Genomic DNA, 17,465 nt, shown 5'->3' on the forward strand with positions numbered 1-17,465 from the left:
GCGTATACATAAATCTTGTTTCCCTATTGCGTTAGTTTCAATTGTAAAACCATGTAAAATTAAATAGTCTCCCTCCTAAGGACCATTCGTTTTATTTCAGCCATTAACAGAAGTGCGCAATGGCCTAAAATAACAATTTACCACAAATCATGTTTTATGTATTTCAACTGCGCTTTATAAACATTCACCTATAATTCAGGGTCTAGAGAGATGTGTGTTCAGTTGCTTTTTTACTTCTTTTTTTTTTTTTCATCAGAGCTGGGGCCCTTTTGTGTTTTTACAGTCCCCGTATCATGAATTCTATATACGAGTCTCTTAAGTCCTTTTAAATTGCCCAGACCTGTTTGGGGAACTCTAGTGCCGGCGAGCGACCGGCGAGGTATTAAACAGAAATGGGGGCCTACCTCTAATAACGACTTTCATGGTATTTTAATATTAGTATGATCTTTTATTATAGATTCTTACTAGTTGCTATGATTTTTAATTTACGGGCTGCAAAAAAAAAAATAATGGACCTTCGTCTCTTACCAGATGTTTATTTCCATCTTTAAGGGTAATCCAGTCCTCTCCATTGGAGCTAATATCGACTTTATATAACTTCACGTAATACTTTTTTTTGGTTTCCTTTGATACGGCTCCCTGCATTCCAATTCCAGAAACAAATCGGAGCAGTCCAAGGTCCACCTGTATAATGGAAGCAGAGAGGACATGTTATCTTCATCTAGTGAATGGTTGGATGTGGAAGTACAGCGTGAAAACAGAATGAGGATCACTGTAGCTACAAAAGTTCTATAGAGTTCTTCACTTTAGACGTCATTCTTTACTGAAGGGTCCACCCCAAAAAAAAATCTGACCACAGTGTGCCCCAATCATCTGGAGTCTGAAGAAGAACTGGTAGCGTCACCACAGTCGAAGCCTTTCACATTGTATATTGAGATTGTACCAACTGTCACTTCAGTCAGAGTTATGTTCTTTCCAACCATTTTCTATTTCATGGACCTATAAGGAACATGCCTAAATTGTTTCAAGACTAGAGATGGGAAAAAAATGTCTCCTTCTGTGCTAAATCTGGAGGATGATCATGTCTGTAGCCAAGGCTGGCCATACACATTCGTTCAGTCAAGAATTATTCATTCCATACTCCCGTACAAATGCATGCTCCATTCAGAGAAAGAGATAGGGAAAGAGAAGCTGCCAGACACCTCTGGCAGTGGCTTATGTCTCTTAAGAATGAGAAGATTATCACCACCAGAAATATTAGATGATTCCAGCATTTATGGTTTGGCGGATATTTATCTAATGTGAATAGTCACCATAAGATTGAACAATGTTTTTTTTTTTTTATTTATTACAGTTTTAGCACCAACACAATACTAGTTTTACGGGTGGAGATGGAAATAGAAGCTTCTTGGCTTTCTTTGAACGCTATTTGTTTACAAAGTTCGCTAAAAATATATGTCCGTTATATCCAAATGTGGACATGCCTTTTAAAGGGAATCTGTCACCAGATTTTTGCTACCACATCTGAGAGTAGCATTATATATTGGCAGAGACCCTGATTTCTGTGATGTGTTACTTACTTGGACGCTTGCTGTAGTTTTTATACCATCGCTGTTTTTTCTGGCAGTTCTCTTAATGCTGAGTTCTGTATAACCCCGCCCACACCACCGATTGGCAGCTTTCTCTGTACAACGTGCATAGGCAGAAAGCTGCAACTCACTCAGTGGTGTGGGTCTGGTTATAGAGAGCTCATGACTATGGAGAATTACATGGCAGCAGGTTTACTAATCCTCTAGTGATGATCTCCTACTGACCGAATGGTGATTTTATCAAAACTACAGCAAGCAGCCATATAAGTGACATATCACTGGAATTGGGGTCTCTGTCTCTACATTATGCTGCTCTCAGAGTAGGTGGTAAAAATCTAGTGACAGATTCCATTGAAGTACTTACATACCAGGTCATTCACAAGCCTGTCCTGAGTACAATACAATAGGTTGACATAAATAACAGCATCAACCTTCTGTCAATAATGTTTCCATGCTGAAATTGGAAATATGTTTATACACAGACATAGGAAATCAGTGTACGCTGACTTATGTGCCATTTTTCATGTCCATATGTACCTAAATTTGTATAAATCTCTGCAATAATGTTGACAACATCTTCCGGGGCCCGCAGTCCAGACCCTGTTTTGCCGCCTACATATAACACATATTGGGCTTCCTATTAAGTCTCAGACGAAGCGTAAGAGCAGCCAGATTGATTCCACGAGTGCTCACTTCAAGAGCGAACACCTCCTGCTCCCAGCAGTACTTTATATAGCGAGCAGACATGTTATTATTATTCCCCTGCAAATAAAATGCAGTAATATCCCGTCTTGCGGATGATACGTTTTCTGTATCTGGCGTTACGCTCATATCTGCATATGCTAATTTATATTGTGGAAGGAGCTTCTGGTGTTTTGTGCCAACACATGGGTTAACGTACGCACACATATACAGTGTATAGTTATTATGATTAGCATGGATTTTGCCGTAAGCTCATATTCTACTCTGCAACTGAAAATGTAAACCGTCTCCTCTCGAGTGATTTCGGAGTGGTTTTAGGAGCTCATGTCCCATCCTGTGCTCTTACCGCGCTCAAGAGCCCTTTAAATCTCATGATCTCTCGGCTGTATCTCTTCACGTTTTCTGCAGTAATTAAATTATCCAGACTAAAAATATAAGCTTTTACTAACAGGCTGGTAGAAAGAAATCATGTCATTTCTACCATTAATTTTGGAGGTATCTGCGTCATTCCTTGTTGCCGGGAACGTAGTCTTATACAGCATTTGTCTGATGAAGGTCCATGTAGGAGCGAAACGTCATTACCTATTTCTTCAGATTGACCTATTGGAAATAAATTCACACCTTTTGCCACGAATCGGACTGATTGCCGAGTTTTACTGCTACTTCTGAGTTGTATAAAGTTATATAGAAATCTATACTGAAACCTATAACTCTACATTTATCATGATGTCTCAATTGTGGAATTTCCTATTAAATGCCAAACTACATATTACTTCAAAGGGAAATAATCTCTCTACTATGATGGCATATGGTGGCACCATATGGTTCCCCATGGAGTGCCTATAGCTCCGTACTATTGAATCACAGATGCCTTTTAATGTCGTCGCACAAACCTTAGTGCAGCTGTTTACGGGGCATAATAGAAAAGGCCATGGAAGCAAACTGATATAAATAAGTAGGTGGTGTATTATCATATGTAATAGTCATGATGAATCCTATTATAATAAGAAAGAAAATAGATTTTCACTAAACCTGAATGAAATCACATCAACCAAACTGTGACCGGCTTGCATTGGGTTTCCAAAAAGATTCACTCATAGAATAAAACGTTATAAAACAAAAAGCAAAAATACATGTATAATAACATAGTAAAGAATACTGAAGTTGTGGTATGCTATGGAAAAATTAACACGAGAAATGTATTCAACTATTAGTATTAATTTTTAGAATTGAATGACGCAGAATTTTTCACTATAAAAAGTTAATGGAAACCTGTCATCTGATTTATGTTGCTGTATGTATTTTACTCTATAACGTGGCGACCTATGTCCAGCCATGGACTCGGATGACTAGTCCAGGAGGTCAGTCCCGTCCCGCGCCTCTAGACGGACAGTTTTTTCCATATACACACACATAGGAAGAGGGAGACCTGGCAGTGTAAGGAAGCAGATCAGGGAGAAACTAATGGAGACCTGCCTTGGACTAACCATCCTAGTTGCGTGGTCCTCGGCTGACTTTTCAAAGTATCTTTGAAACGTCATTTTGTTTCAGAGCAAAAGCATATGCAGCAACAATAACGAGTCCGATTCTTGATGCCCATGGTTCCCTTTAGGGCGCAATCAGATGGCCATATAAATCGGACCAAGATCGGAACGAAGTGCATGGACTGGCCGGAGGGTGACAGCTTCATAGAAATATATGGAGCAGTCATGCTCAGGTTGGGAGAGCCGTCGGCCAGTTCATACACCGCGTTCCGATCTTGGTCCAATTAAATGGCCGTCTGACTTCGCCCTTAGAGAGATAACCATTTAGAAGACAGAAATGTTCTTTTGGATTCTAATCTCCCTAGAGTTTTTTTTTCCTAATATTATTTTCTTTTCTGTGCTAATTTTATAGTCAAGAATACTTGTTTATCAGGGATTTGCTAATACATAAATTACTTTTACCCTCTATTTATACTGTTTCCGACTACCGTATGTTGGTTTATTTTCATTTTTTTAGGGCTCAATTTCTAAAATACAAGGCATAAAATCTCACATCTTAGCAAGACCAGCCCTGTTCACATCAGCCCGGTGATCAATTGATCACAGAAACCACAGCCATTAGGAAAAATGCAGCGCCCGCTGAAGGTTAAATGTTGTATTACATCCTGGCCATTGAAGTGTCAATGGCCATGAATGTAAAAAGAGCAAAAAAACCTGTGGTTACTTGTATTTTTATTGAAGTAGACTGTTCCCATTGACTGAAAGCCACAGAAAAGTCTATAAAAGGAGTATGTTAACTAAAAAAAAATATAAAATATCTGGCAAAGGCTCCTGAACTGCATAAATTGATGAGGGAATCTGTTTGAAAAGAAAAAAAAAAGTGAATTCTTGTGCATTTGGCAGCCATTCAATGTTCACATAGCAACCAGAGAAACTAATTATACAGAAATTACAGAATTTTACTTCAAGTTAATAATTTTTTTTTCTTATTCCACATGATAACGGAAACTATAACTCCCTTGTGTAGGGTCGCGCGAAATGTGTTACGTTATATCATACGTTCTTTATGATTGGATTATATTGGCACAATATTGCGCAAATATTGAGATGCCAACATATGAACTCATTCTTATAATTAATGGTATTACTAGAGTTTCTGTCTATTAAATTGGAAACTTGTGCAAAGAACAATTCGCTGGAGAAAAATAATATGTATTACTTAATATTAATGTGTGAAAACCATTACTGACTCAAACAACCTCAAATTGGCTTTCTCTTAGCTGTAGCTTGTAGTGGATAATTAGTACTGGTTGACCAACAGAGGGGTGATGATACAAAACTGACCACCCTCTTGAGATAGCAATTGAGCAAATCACATACAGTATGTATCAATAGATATCTACCATCAGGAAAGAGTTGGGAGTTCTGCATACACATTGCAACTCGGTTGATGATGCCGAAACTTGCAGTCAAGTAATGGCTTATGTTTAATGTCTATGGCAAGCGTAAGACCGGCACTATATGTACAAATAAACTAAAATATATAGAAAACTGAAGCAGAGGTTGCCAACCTTTGTACACCATAAAGTGCTTTCAAAGGAAATTGAGGGTGTTTGAAGATTTGACCATGGAAGATTTGGAAGTTCTCTGACGATTTACCCTCATATAAACTGCCTGTGATATTATTTAGATCCTGGTACCAAGTTTTGGTAACATTATGGTATCTCTGATGCAAAAAGTATCTGCAGTTGTCAACAGATATAGGCACAGTCAAGCTTCTGTAAGTGGATCCTTCATAGGTGCCCTCTTCACTGCTGGTCCACAGGAGCTGAGATACTCATGGAGGTTGAGGAGCTAAAATATGTTCTCCACGTTTCCTTGAATAGGTAATTGGGACTTTCTTTTTTCTGGTGGAGAGCTAATTTGCATATTTTGATCCCAGGGAGCATTGCCCTGCCTATAAGACATTCTACAGCTGGTAGCAGTCTCCACAAGGTGAAACAGGTGTCACGATGGGACTGTCCTGGTGTGACACGACCTGGCAGGTGGTCGGTCACAAAACGGCGAAACACACAAGGGTACACCGGGGACACTTTAACAACGGTGGGCCCTGTCGGTAGGGAACGGAGAATGGGCACCTCCTGCAGGGCACAGCCTCAGGTGAGTGATCTTGCTACCGTCCCTATATGGGTTCTTTCAACCCGTCGCCGACCAGGATACCTAGTCCCTCACTTGCCCTGCTCTAATCCCTATGTAGGGAACTGGCAGGTGAGAGCACTGGTCCCACCGCTGCACTAATACAACACTGGGAAAGTTACAAACAACAAAGGGACAAAGAAACAATAACACCACACTTAGCTTTCTCTGCTGCAATGCACCGCACAGCAGAGTAAGGCACCAGGAATAAGTATTCAGCTGTAGAACAACAGCACTCAGCAAGCTCCTATTCCAGCAAGGTTGGTATTCATAGGACCTGTATAACCAACAGTCAGCTGATGCACCAGGTGACCTTTTAAAGGAAGGTGGGAGTGGTCACCACCCACATCAGCAGAACAAGCTGCAATGCAATTACACCAGCGGCCACCAGGGAAAAACTGCATTAACCTCCAATGGCCTGAAAGGAAAAAAGGTTTTAATCTGAAGGAAACCAGATCTGCCACAGATCCAAACATGGATCGCGACAACAGGCCTCTAGACTGCATCATTGTCCAACTGCTGGTTCACCACATATATGAATCTGATTAACATGTCATGTACATAAATGATAAGTATCCAGGTTTGGACTGGCCCACATGGGAACAGGTGAATCCCCCGGTGCACCCCTCAGCAGGAGTAACCCAATCTATCCCACCTATATGGGCACATATCACTATGTATACACAAAAGCACCATCTAATAATTAATTCTACAAACTGCCGAGTGTATTAATATATAGAAGCAGAGATACATTTGTGAATGAGAGTAATGTACTATCTGCCTATAGCTGAATAGTGGCCCCCAGAATCAATGCTAGTGGTGGGCCCGTGGCATCCCAGTCCGACACTAAATCTTTTGTATGGAATCTGACACACCACCAAAACCCCATTTTGTCATACTCATCGAGTATTATGGTTTTTGCTCAACCACTTTGGGATATCGGACTCCATCCTGTTTACCCAAACACAATACCAAATAGTTTTGGTCTCTGTATATCAATGAATAAGAAATTGGTCTATTGAAAACATTGAGTTTTATTACCGGATATATTAGAATGCAGCTGTAAATACAAAATGGAGAACAGTGTTGTTTTTGTTGGGTCTTTATTCCCATATTCCTTTATTACCGCTCATATTAAAAAAAACAGCTGTATATACAGAAAAACAAGGAGGACGCTGCTTTTGTTATATGTTTATGCCTTATTCCATTAAAATGTATCAGAAAACACTAATTATGTTGCTCTCTCTGGGACCAATACAGCAAAAGTGAAGAGGAGGCCTGCGCGGTCCCGGAGCTTATGCAACACAATGTAGCTGCAGAATGATTAGCTGGCTGATTAGCATGTATCACAATGAGCAAAGCACTAGCACTGGATTCCCTTCAGGATTAGTGCAATTTATAGACATGTACAGTCTTTTATGCATGAAGTCAATGTTTTGCAAATTTTACAAATGGACATGACAATCAGTCATAGCAAATACAAAGAACCAAAAAGTCAGCTCATTGGAAAATATCTCAAGGTGACATAGGTAGTACCCCTAAAGAAGTCTACAAAAGAGGCAGGTCTATGGGTCTTGAGACCACCAACATTTGTTCAAAGGAATGGGCAGAAAAGCTCAGTCTATACTCAAATGTATAGACTCATAAGCTAATATTGAGATTGAATTGTGGTCAAGGATAAGTTGTTGGTTATCTTGCTGGACCTCCACATATATGTATCTGATTGACATGTCATGTACATAAATAATAAGCACACCCAGGTTCGGACTGGCCCACAGGGCAACGGGGAATCCTCAGGTGGGCCTCTGGGCAGGAGTGGCCATCGCTAACAGGAGAAGCAATTGAAGTGATCTCAGGACCTTAACCCTCATGAATCAAATGTACTATACAGTCCTACATGGGAAACATGATGGCTCAGTGGTTAGCACTGTTACTTTACAGAACTTGGGTGGTTGGGTCAAATCTCTCCAAGGACGACATCTGTAAGGAGTTTTTATGTTTCCCCCGTGTTTACGTGATTTTCCTGTGGATACTCCAGTTTCCTTCCAAAGACATACCGATAAAGAAACTAAATTGTACAATTAATGGCGTAATAAAAGTGAATAAAATAAATAGCCGGGCTCTGATTAATGCTGCCCGGAGTTTCTACTAGCTATTCAATGACATGTAATAAACGATGTGGCTTAACATTACTTGGACATAAGGGGGTGCTCTATGCTGAGCTATTCCAAAGCAGGGGAGCATATATTGGACAGGGATTTTCTGCTGTCTATGTCCGCCCCTGACTGACCTTAATCTATAGGTTTAGCCACATAGTGAATATCATTATAATTAGGTCACTTTATCCACTATATCTTCTGTTCTCTTCATAAATTAATGACTGACTACCTAATAGTGGGACCTTGGAGTTGAAGAAGCAGCTTATTAAAATTCTCATGTATTTCCAGCTTTATTTTAATTACTGTTCTGTAGCGCAACACTTCAATTTCCCAGCATGTGTCATGCACCGCAATTATTTTATGTAATTGAAATGAGAAACATGGCTGGACCGTTATGATGAAAAAAAAAAAGGAAACAACAATATCTATAGAGTGCAGAATCTTCCCTGAGACCTTGCTGTGTTTTTTTTCTTTAGATAATATGGAGTCATTTTTTATCTTAATTTATCTTTTTTAATCTTTTTCTTGTTTAATAAATTATTATCAATGTTACCTGACATTAAAGTCAATGTTTTGTTTATGTAGGAGTAAATTAGAGATATAGTAATTATAGCAAAAGTCGTAGGATCAGTCATATCGGTTGTTGCCTATGAATGGGGCTTTTAGCAACAGAAAATGGAAAATGTATTACAGGCAGTCCCGGACTTATGAACATCCAACTTACAGTAAGTACGACTCATAGTTATGAAAGTAAGATGTTAGAAAAACAACAACTAATACATAGTCGTTCACCTCTACGACTGCTAGTTGTCTGCTGTCCGGCTTACTTCTTTCCGCCATTGCGTGCCGTATTTCCAGCCTCTTCACTACAGGCCTGGACTACCGGCCACGTCCAGACCTCAGAGGTCACTGCAAGTTGTCAGGTCGCAACATCGTGATAGTAAGACGTGCACCGTGAACTTATAATGTGCAGTAATGTCCGAGGCCTGGAAGCATCCAGAAGTCCTGGCCTGCAGAAAAGAGGCATGCGATGGTGGAAAGAAGAGAACTGGATGTTGGGCAGCTAGATGGCAACAAAGGTCAGCAATGAGGCGAGTATTGGCAACCACTCCACCAGAAAACGAGTACTCACTTCTCCAGCTGCTCACTGTCGCCGTCAAGTCCTCTTCTTTCCACTGTTGCACACCGTATCTCTGGCCTCTTCACTATAGGCAAGGACTTCCAGCGCCATCCAGGTCTCGGAAGTCACTCTGCACAATACATTCACAGTGCACATCTTGACGTCACAAAGTTGTGACCTTACCATATGCATTAACCTCTAAGGCGCCTGGATGTGGTAGGAAGTCCTGGCATAGTAAGAGGCCAGAGATTCGGAGCACTACGGTGGAAAGAAGAGGACCAAACGTGGGGCAGTGAGCAGTGGGTCAGCTGCAGAAGTCAGTGATGAGATGTCAGGTTTTTGTTTGTTTTTTTCCCCACCCTGTTCCATCTTAGATACAGAATTGGGTTACGAACAAACCTAGAGAACCTATCTAGTTCATAACCCAAGGACTGCCTATATTTAGAATTTCTGGTGAATAGATGGGGTTCACTGATCTGTACTCCCAACTATTGGAGCAGAGAAAGACTACAAAGAGTATTATTTCACCCTGGAGTTCTTGACACTCCTATTGCTATTGATTTCAATGAGAAATGTGTAATTCCTAATTATTGCTGTATTCTCCTAGAGATCAGAGCTAATCACTAAGCGACAATCCAAACAAAAAAAGATGAAAAACCTCTGTAAATTATCTTACAGATATGTATTTGACCCCAAAAAGAGCATATATTTTAATTCCCAGAATGTTACTATCATGAGATCCATATTATATGCTACATTTAGTAGGGTGTCTACGGAATGCATAATTCTAATCATAATTGCTGTATTCCATATTGCTTTGGAATTTTGTAAAATTACACATATTCCTATTCCCCCGGTCTCCCGTGTGTCATGTCTACGGTGCAGGAATAACATCTGATTTATTGTAACACTGGACAATATCCAGGAGGATCTATTTTGCAGTTGTAAAACTTGTAATGACCCTGATTAAAATGATTAATCACATGTAAGTTTCAGGGATTTTTTTTTTTGTTCTACTCATCTGAAGCTATTTTAGGCTTTCAACGCCCGATATGCCTCCAATACACCGAGTATTCGAGGGCTTGATGAAAAAAACCTTTAATTACTGACCACTTGTCTAGCTTGAGCAATTCATTATCGCTGGCAGCGAAAAGTGGCAGTAATTTCAGAGAAATTCCAGCCATAGTGTTCAATTAAACCCATAAAGTAAAATGCATCCATTAAAATATCAGGAAGTGGCTGGAAACACAGGCGGCCGTACATCTGAAACACAAGCACTGCTATTACGTGCATAGGTAGATCAATGCTTACAGATGGCTCCAGGCCACAGAGCACCACAACAGGCATCATTACAAGGATGCCATAACTATCCACATATGTTATTATGGACAGGTCCATTTGGACCCGTTTTACAAATTGAAGTCATAGTCCGTCGGCGAGGAAGGGAGGGGGGGGGCAATTATCCTCTTTTAGACTTTTATGATTTTGAAAAAAAAAAAGGAAAATGAAGCAAAACGTCCGAAGTATTTCTTATCTGTGTTCTGAAGTAATTGTGATAATGATCTCACATTTCAGGCTGTTTAATGGGTTTCTACCGGGAGTGATTACGGAATGGCTTAAGAGACAGGTTCAATAAAATTCACTCTGCTTTGCGTCTGAGTCATAGGATGAAGGTCTGTACCAGGAAGCACTATTGGCATCGGCGACCATTCCTCCAATGAGGGTTTATGGAGTCTTCTGGCCTCTTGATGGGTGGTATGAATTGGCATACCTTCTCCAACATTTTTACAATGGAACTATGAAGGTTTATACTATGGTAGTCACATGGATCAGGTCCTTGACTAAATCAGACAATGTACACAGTAAGCTTCAAAGTTTGAGACCAAATCTGGAACTCTCATACACCATTTTTGTATGGTTTCCATTTGACAGTTTTTAGTAACCAAATTCTTTTCTAAAGGGAACCTGTCACCTTGAGAAAAGCCATTTACTTGGAGATATAAAGGTAATCTGCAGGTAAATAGCGTTTGAATCCTGTGTTGCCGACATACTGAAGAGAACGTCTACAGGGAGAAAATGATCTTATTTCCTCACTTTATCTGCATGCTTCCAGTTATTGGGGCAGTGCAGAGATCTGTTACAGTGAGGGCTTCTGCAGATGACTGTATAACTCGGACGAGTGCTATCCAGGGAAAGAGATATAACAGGACTCCATTATAAGTCAGTAACGCACGTCGGGGCTGGTAGCACGTCTTTCCTACATCTTACAATGGGTAAGAGTCTGTTTGATGGGATGGGGTGGTTTTACAGGAGCTTTTTGACTAAGAGTAATGGAGTCCTGCTACATCTCCTTCCCCCCACTATACGATAATGACTCATAGGTTTACATTTACACTGTGCACTTTCCTATCATGGCGAAAAAAAAAATACCCTATTTGATGTAGCATTGATGTTTTTGCCATTCTCTACCTGATCTTTTCTCTGAAATTTTATGAAACTGATAAATAAATTTATACCATTTTATATATTATACCTTGGACACGCTGCTCCGTTTCTTTTGTATTCTGTGTGTATTGGAGTTTTGTCCCCCACCCTTGATCTTGTGTTAGGGCCTTTCCACATAGGCATATTTTCAGGAGACAGTTATGGTTTCTGTTTAGCCATCTATTTTTCTCTTAAGGCTTTCAATGTGCTGGTGAATGATTACAGCACGTTCTCTGTACACAATGACTGGATGTGAGCAGCTACAGGGAGGAAATACGTTCATGTTCTCCCTGTAGCTGCTGCTTCAACAAGCCTGCTGGCAAACATTTTGCTACAAAATACTGCCCTAAAACATTTGAAAAAAATCCTGCTGGAGAAGATGTAACTGTGTGAAACATTTATGACATTTGGCATTTTTAAGCTAGTTCCATTAACTTTTTAAAATATCAGCCCCAAAGTATATGTTTTTTTTTCAGAAACAGCATCACTGTCGTCAACAGGCATGTCTGATATTACATCTCAAACCAAAGTCTCTTAACTTGATCTTGGAGTGGGCAATATCGCACCAATATTACTATTGCTCCCAATAATTTTGGGCTTCCGGAATAGTTACATTACAGGTTTCCTGTGACTATTATGACACACAGACTTACTTGTATGTGCATTGCTTTTATCTAGAAAGGATCAAACATTGCAGAGTTATGACCTTATACTAGGCCTCAAGAAAAAGGTTTACAAATCTTTGGTGATGTATTCTTAGTATAGACTGAGGCAATAAGTAACATTTCCAAGCAGGAGGGAGGTTTTTACACATTGAGGAAATGTCATTGGAAACTGTCAGTCTTTGCTTTTTGCGTTCCTATCTAAGTAAATAATGCTTACAAAATAGATTTCTTTTTAATTGATTTGCCTCTTCAAACTAATCTATTAAGAGTGGCTGTAATCCGCCAGCTCGAGGCCGATCACTCGGAAATGCTTTTAGACTTTGAAGCCTTCCATACTTTAACCATTGACCTGTCAATCGACTTCATTAGCTGCGGAGCATAGGAAATGATTGCGCAAAGGATTAGAAACGGTCTTGCCTTAAATATGGCGTCCAACAGAACCATAGATTACTAAAAAGTAGGTCACGACGGAGTATAACGGGTTACTTGTTAAAACAACCAAATATTTAATGTGTTACATCTCTGTGCGATTAATTACGGAATGAACTTTTCTTCTTTTTTTCTTTAAAACCAATTCAAAGATTTTTAATTCCAAAAAGAAGGCGTGAGCTGAATTGTTAGTTAGGCATTGGAAGCCCAACACCTGGTTGTAGACTAGAACTAAAGGCTCCCATAATCACTAGATCCCAGTTGCCCAATTTTTGGCAGGAACGGCTGACCTTTTAATGTATACGGGGCCTCCTGACTCTCCTCCGACAGTGGATGTTGAAATACAACTAGAGACAATTGAATTTCTTTAAAGGGGTTGTCCATTACTAGAACAAATTCTTAATCTGAGTGTATGCCCCCGTTAAAATACAAACACTTATGCTCATCTCCCATCCCGGCGCCATTCCAGCAGTGTCGGCGCTCATTTTCCCAGGGCTCATGTGAGGTTGTTACGTCAGACATGCCCGGTGCCCAGTCAACATTGGCTTCACTGTCTGCCTTCGTATGAATAAGTAATCAAGAAGAAATCAAGGCTGCGGGTGCGCTTTAACTCCCTCCTTGTTACTTATACGTTTGAAGGTGGCCGGTGAAGCCGTCACTGATTGAGTGCAGTGATTGCGTGATGCAACAATCTCATATGAACCATGGTAAAGTGAGTGCCGACACCACTGGAATGGGGCTGGCAAGGGAGGTAAGTATACATGTTTTTATTTTAGTGGGGGCAAACACTCAGTTTGAGAAGGGGTTGTCCTAGTCCTGTCCTAGTAGTGCACAACCCCTTTTTAGTTTGAAATCGGGTGAAAAGTTTCCAGACTGGAATTGCAGGACATTTATCATGTTCTGAGTTCTCTCCAGACCCCAAAGCATAATAAACAGAAGACTAAGAAAGGGTTCATAAGTAATAAAATACTAGTCACCTCTTGTCTCATCGGTATTGTTGCCGCAGCTCCCCATCCTGTCCACCGCTTACCCTTTGGTCTCCTGTTGCTAACTCCAAGGTCTCTGGGATTACCCATGCTGACTGAGCCGCTTGCATGTGATTGACGTCTGAGAGGCATCCAGCCTGGTCAGCGTAGGATGTACTGGAGGCCCAAGAGTCAGCACCGGAAGACTGGAGTCATCGAGCCATTCAGTTTCTTTTATTCACGGTACAGCAGGTACATGGACATAATATTCAAAAAGCGACCTATGGCCACTTCATGTGTGAATTCGTTTTCTCAAGGTCTTGCTTGGAGTAATCTGTGGTTCTGCTTTGTATCACTGATCACCACTGAGAGTTCCTAACCCAGCCACAAGTAAGGATCTCTATATGTCCCTTTAATGGGGTGTTTCCCTTAATGTGATTGCTGCCTGTGGATAGTGCAGATGAATTTTCTCATTCTTTGCTACTAATGAAAAAAAGAAATGTTGATGATTTTTCAACCCCGATCAGGTTCATCTCAGGCCTTTAGGTCATACAGACTTGGAAATGATTGTATGACATTGCTCTCTATCACCTGCTTAATGACATCATGTGTGGGTAGGGGCCATTGGGTAAAAATGTACTAGACATCCTTAAGGAGCCAAAACACCGACTCCTGGTGCCTTAAGGATGTAAATATTTTGATGGATCTCTGAATAACGCCATCTATTTCATGTTCGTAAATGAATTGTGTGACATGTAATAAAACGAGTTATACATAGCGGTTCCTAGATACATAAATATTCTTGAAAGGTTACATGTTGCAAAAATGGATTATAGTCTTGAGAAGCAGCCAAGGCTCTTACTGAGCTCGCAGAACTGTTATATTGGATAACAAATGGCTGCAGGTAAAAACGTGTCACCATAGACCAGTATGTATTCCCTACACAACACGATCCCAAGGCTGTACAGAGCTACAAACACAAAAACAGATATGTTATGAGACTGATGCAATTGTCACATCTGGGAATTGCATCACCATATACAATGTGTACATTATACTGTTGTGAGATGTTCCTCGGGTACATTATCATTAGCGTTGATTTGCCCACATGGGCCATAATGTCAACTTAGCCAGGAAGACAAATATCTATTGTACTAAGCAGGTATCTGCAATGGCCACATGGGAATAAAGGAACACAGTTACAAAGTAAAAATACTCCCTCCGGTAGGATTTGCATCAGCTCATTAAGTGATAAATTCTACATTTTTTTTGTATAATATTTCCTTAGAAAAATTTGGTTTGTAAACGTTAACAAACATGCACTTTCTAATGGGGCACATTTTTAAAGAAGAGAGGTATTTCTCCAAGGTATCAATCCAATCAAATTACTTATGGACTTTGGATAGTTTTTTGCTAAGTGATTTATAGGCCAATGATTGAAATTAGTGACTTGCCCAAAAATATATGTCTGGTCAGCATCAGAGGTAAGAATTATGCTAGCACTAATCGTCCTAAGGAAAATCATAACAAAAATCATAACAAAAATAACTCTTTCATTTGACATCTCCCATATGGGATAAGCTCTGTTCGTATGTACCCAAGCAGCTGTGGATTTTCCATCCAGAGTTTTGTCCCCTGATTAGTTCTGTATACTCAGACTCCAGGAATGATGTTCAGGGACAAGCCTCAAAACTTCTGGAACAAGGTAATTTGGAGTGATGAGACCAAAATTGAACTTTTGTCCACAGCCATAAGTGTTACATTTGGAGAGAGGTCAGCAAGGCCTATGATGAAAGGAACACCATTCCTACTGTAAAGCACGGAGGTGGCTTGCTGATGTTTTGGAGTTGTGTGAGCTACAAAGGCACAGGAAACTTGGTAAAAGTTGAATGAAAGATGAATGCAGCATGTTATCAGCAAATACTGGAGGCAAATTTGCACTCATCAGCCCGGAAGCTGCACATGGGATGTATTTGGAAGTTCCAACATGACAACAATCCAAAACACAAGGCCAAGTCAACCTGTCATTGGTTACAGCAGAACAAAGTGAAGGTTCTGGAGTGGCCATCTCAGTCTCCTGACCTCAATATCATTGAGCCACTATGGGGAGATCTCACGAGCGCAGTTCATGCTAGACAGCCCAGGAATTTACAGAAACTGGAGGCTTTTTGCCAAGAAGAGTGGGCAGCTTTACCACCTGAAAAAAATAAAGAACCTCATCCACAACTACCACCAAAGACTTCAAGCTGTCATTGATGTTAGAGGGTTAATACACGGTATTAAGAAATGGGGTATGTGAACTTTTGATCAGGGTCATTTGGATGTTTTGGGTTGTCTTTATTATTTAAAAAGAGAAAACACAGTAGTTTGACAATAAATGGTTTCACCCAACCACTAACCGTGAGTGGACAAAAAGTTTTGGTGTTATCATTCATATTCTCTGAAAAGAGGCCATGTAAACTTTTGAGCACAACTGTATTGCAACATGTGACCGTACAACTACATTGGGGGAAAACTGTCAGATCTGACGCAAACATCAAAGTAATGTTTATGGTTAACTTTTCGATTGTCTGGGAAAAAGAAATACATTTAGAAAATGCAAGGAACTAGAATAAGGTTCAGATTCAGAAACCACCCATTGGAATGGCCACAGTTTTTCGCTCTCTGTAGGACTTAACATTTCCATGGACTACAAGAACAGACTACTGATTTGAAAGGATATTTTATAAAGCTATATTGCGCCTGCGGTGGCGCTCCAAAAGAATTGAATACTTGTTACCAGGTTCTTCTATAGATTACAGCTGATCGATGGGAGTCTCTCTCGACACCAAAACACGGGGTAACATCATATTATCATGGAATTCTAACAAATATGCATTGTATTTCAACTAGAGGCTTTAGGAAACAAAACCAAATTTCTATGATAATTTAATATGAATTGAAGTCCTTCAACAAAGGAGTTTTCAAAAACGTTACAATGTGTCCGATATTTAATAATAGGCTGCTAAAAATGAAATCTAGATATTGTTGCACTGTCAGAAATTCGTCTGTATCACAATTTGCACAATGCGAAAAGTTGAGCCCCTTTCGAAAAACTGAAAGAAGCCATCTTGTAAGAATCGAAAGAAAGAAAGGACTAATTTTAAACATTAAGATGTAATGGCTTGAAACAGAGAGGCAGCACGCTGCTTTTAGTTTTAATTGTGTCATAAAACGTTGGATCTTATGAATGAAACCTTCCAGCCATTGAAACATAACATAATTAACCGTTTTGCTATTGATTTCCTCGGAACTGGCACGGTGTCGAGTTTTTCTTTCCGAGCAGCGTCTAATAGCCAGATACAAATGGACATCATAGTGCATACATATCAGCCATGAATGGGAAGCGTCCTTGTCCAAATTCTAAGATAGAGAAATCTTAGAAAACTCAACACAAAGCTGGTACAGTGGGGAAGAGCTGTAGCCAAGTGGCGTCGGAGTTGTGTCTTAGAACTCAACAATATGAAGAACGCGTAGGAAATAATAGAGTCTAGAAGATTAAAAACTGAATGTGTTTCTGGAAGATTAAAGGAGACAATGCTTGCGGGGACGGTCGGTCTTGTGTGCGGAATCTTTCGACTCTTTAATGCTTTTGTGTTCTCCATGCATAAATCAGAAGCAAAGGAAGAAAAA

The 17,465-nt window shown here is 40.0% G+C and overlaps 1 protein-coding gene across 1 annotated transcript in view; it reads right to left on the bottom strand.

The window, feature by feature from the left end:
• NRP1 (neuropilin 1) overlaps positions 1-17,465 on the bottom strand; it is a 190,590-nt gene that overhangs the window by 35,828 nt on the left and 137,297 nt on the right. The window contains 1 exon segment of the mRNA XM_069729671.1: positions 529-684. Within this exon segment, the coding sequence (XP_069585772.1) occupies positions 529-684 (156 nt within the window).

The sequence above is a fragment of the Ranitomeya imitator genome, chromosome 6 (assembly GCF_032444005.1).
Source record: "Ranitomeya imitator isolate aRanImi1 chromosome 6, aRanImi1.pri, whole genome shotgun sequence".
NCBI lineage: Eukaryota > Metazoa > Chordata > Amphibia > Anura > Dendrobatidae > Ranitomeya > Ranitomeya imitator.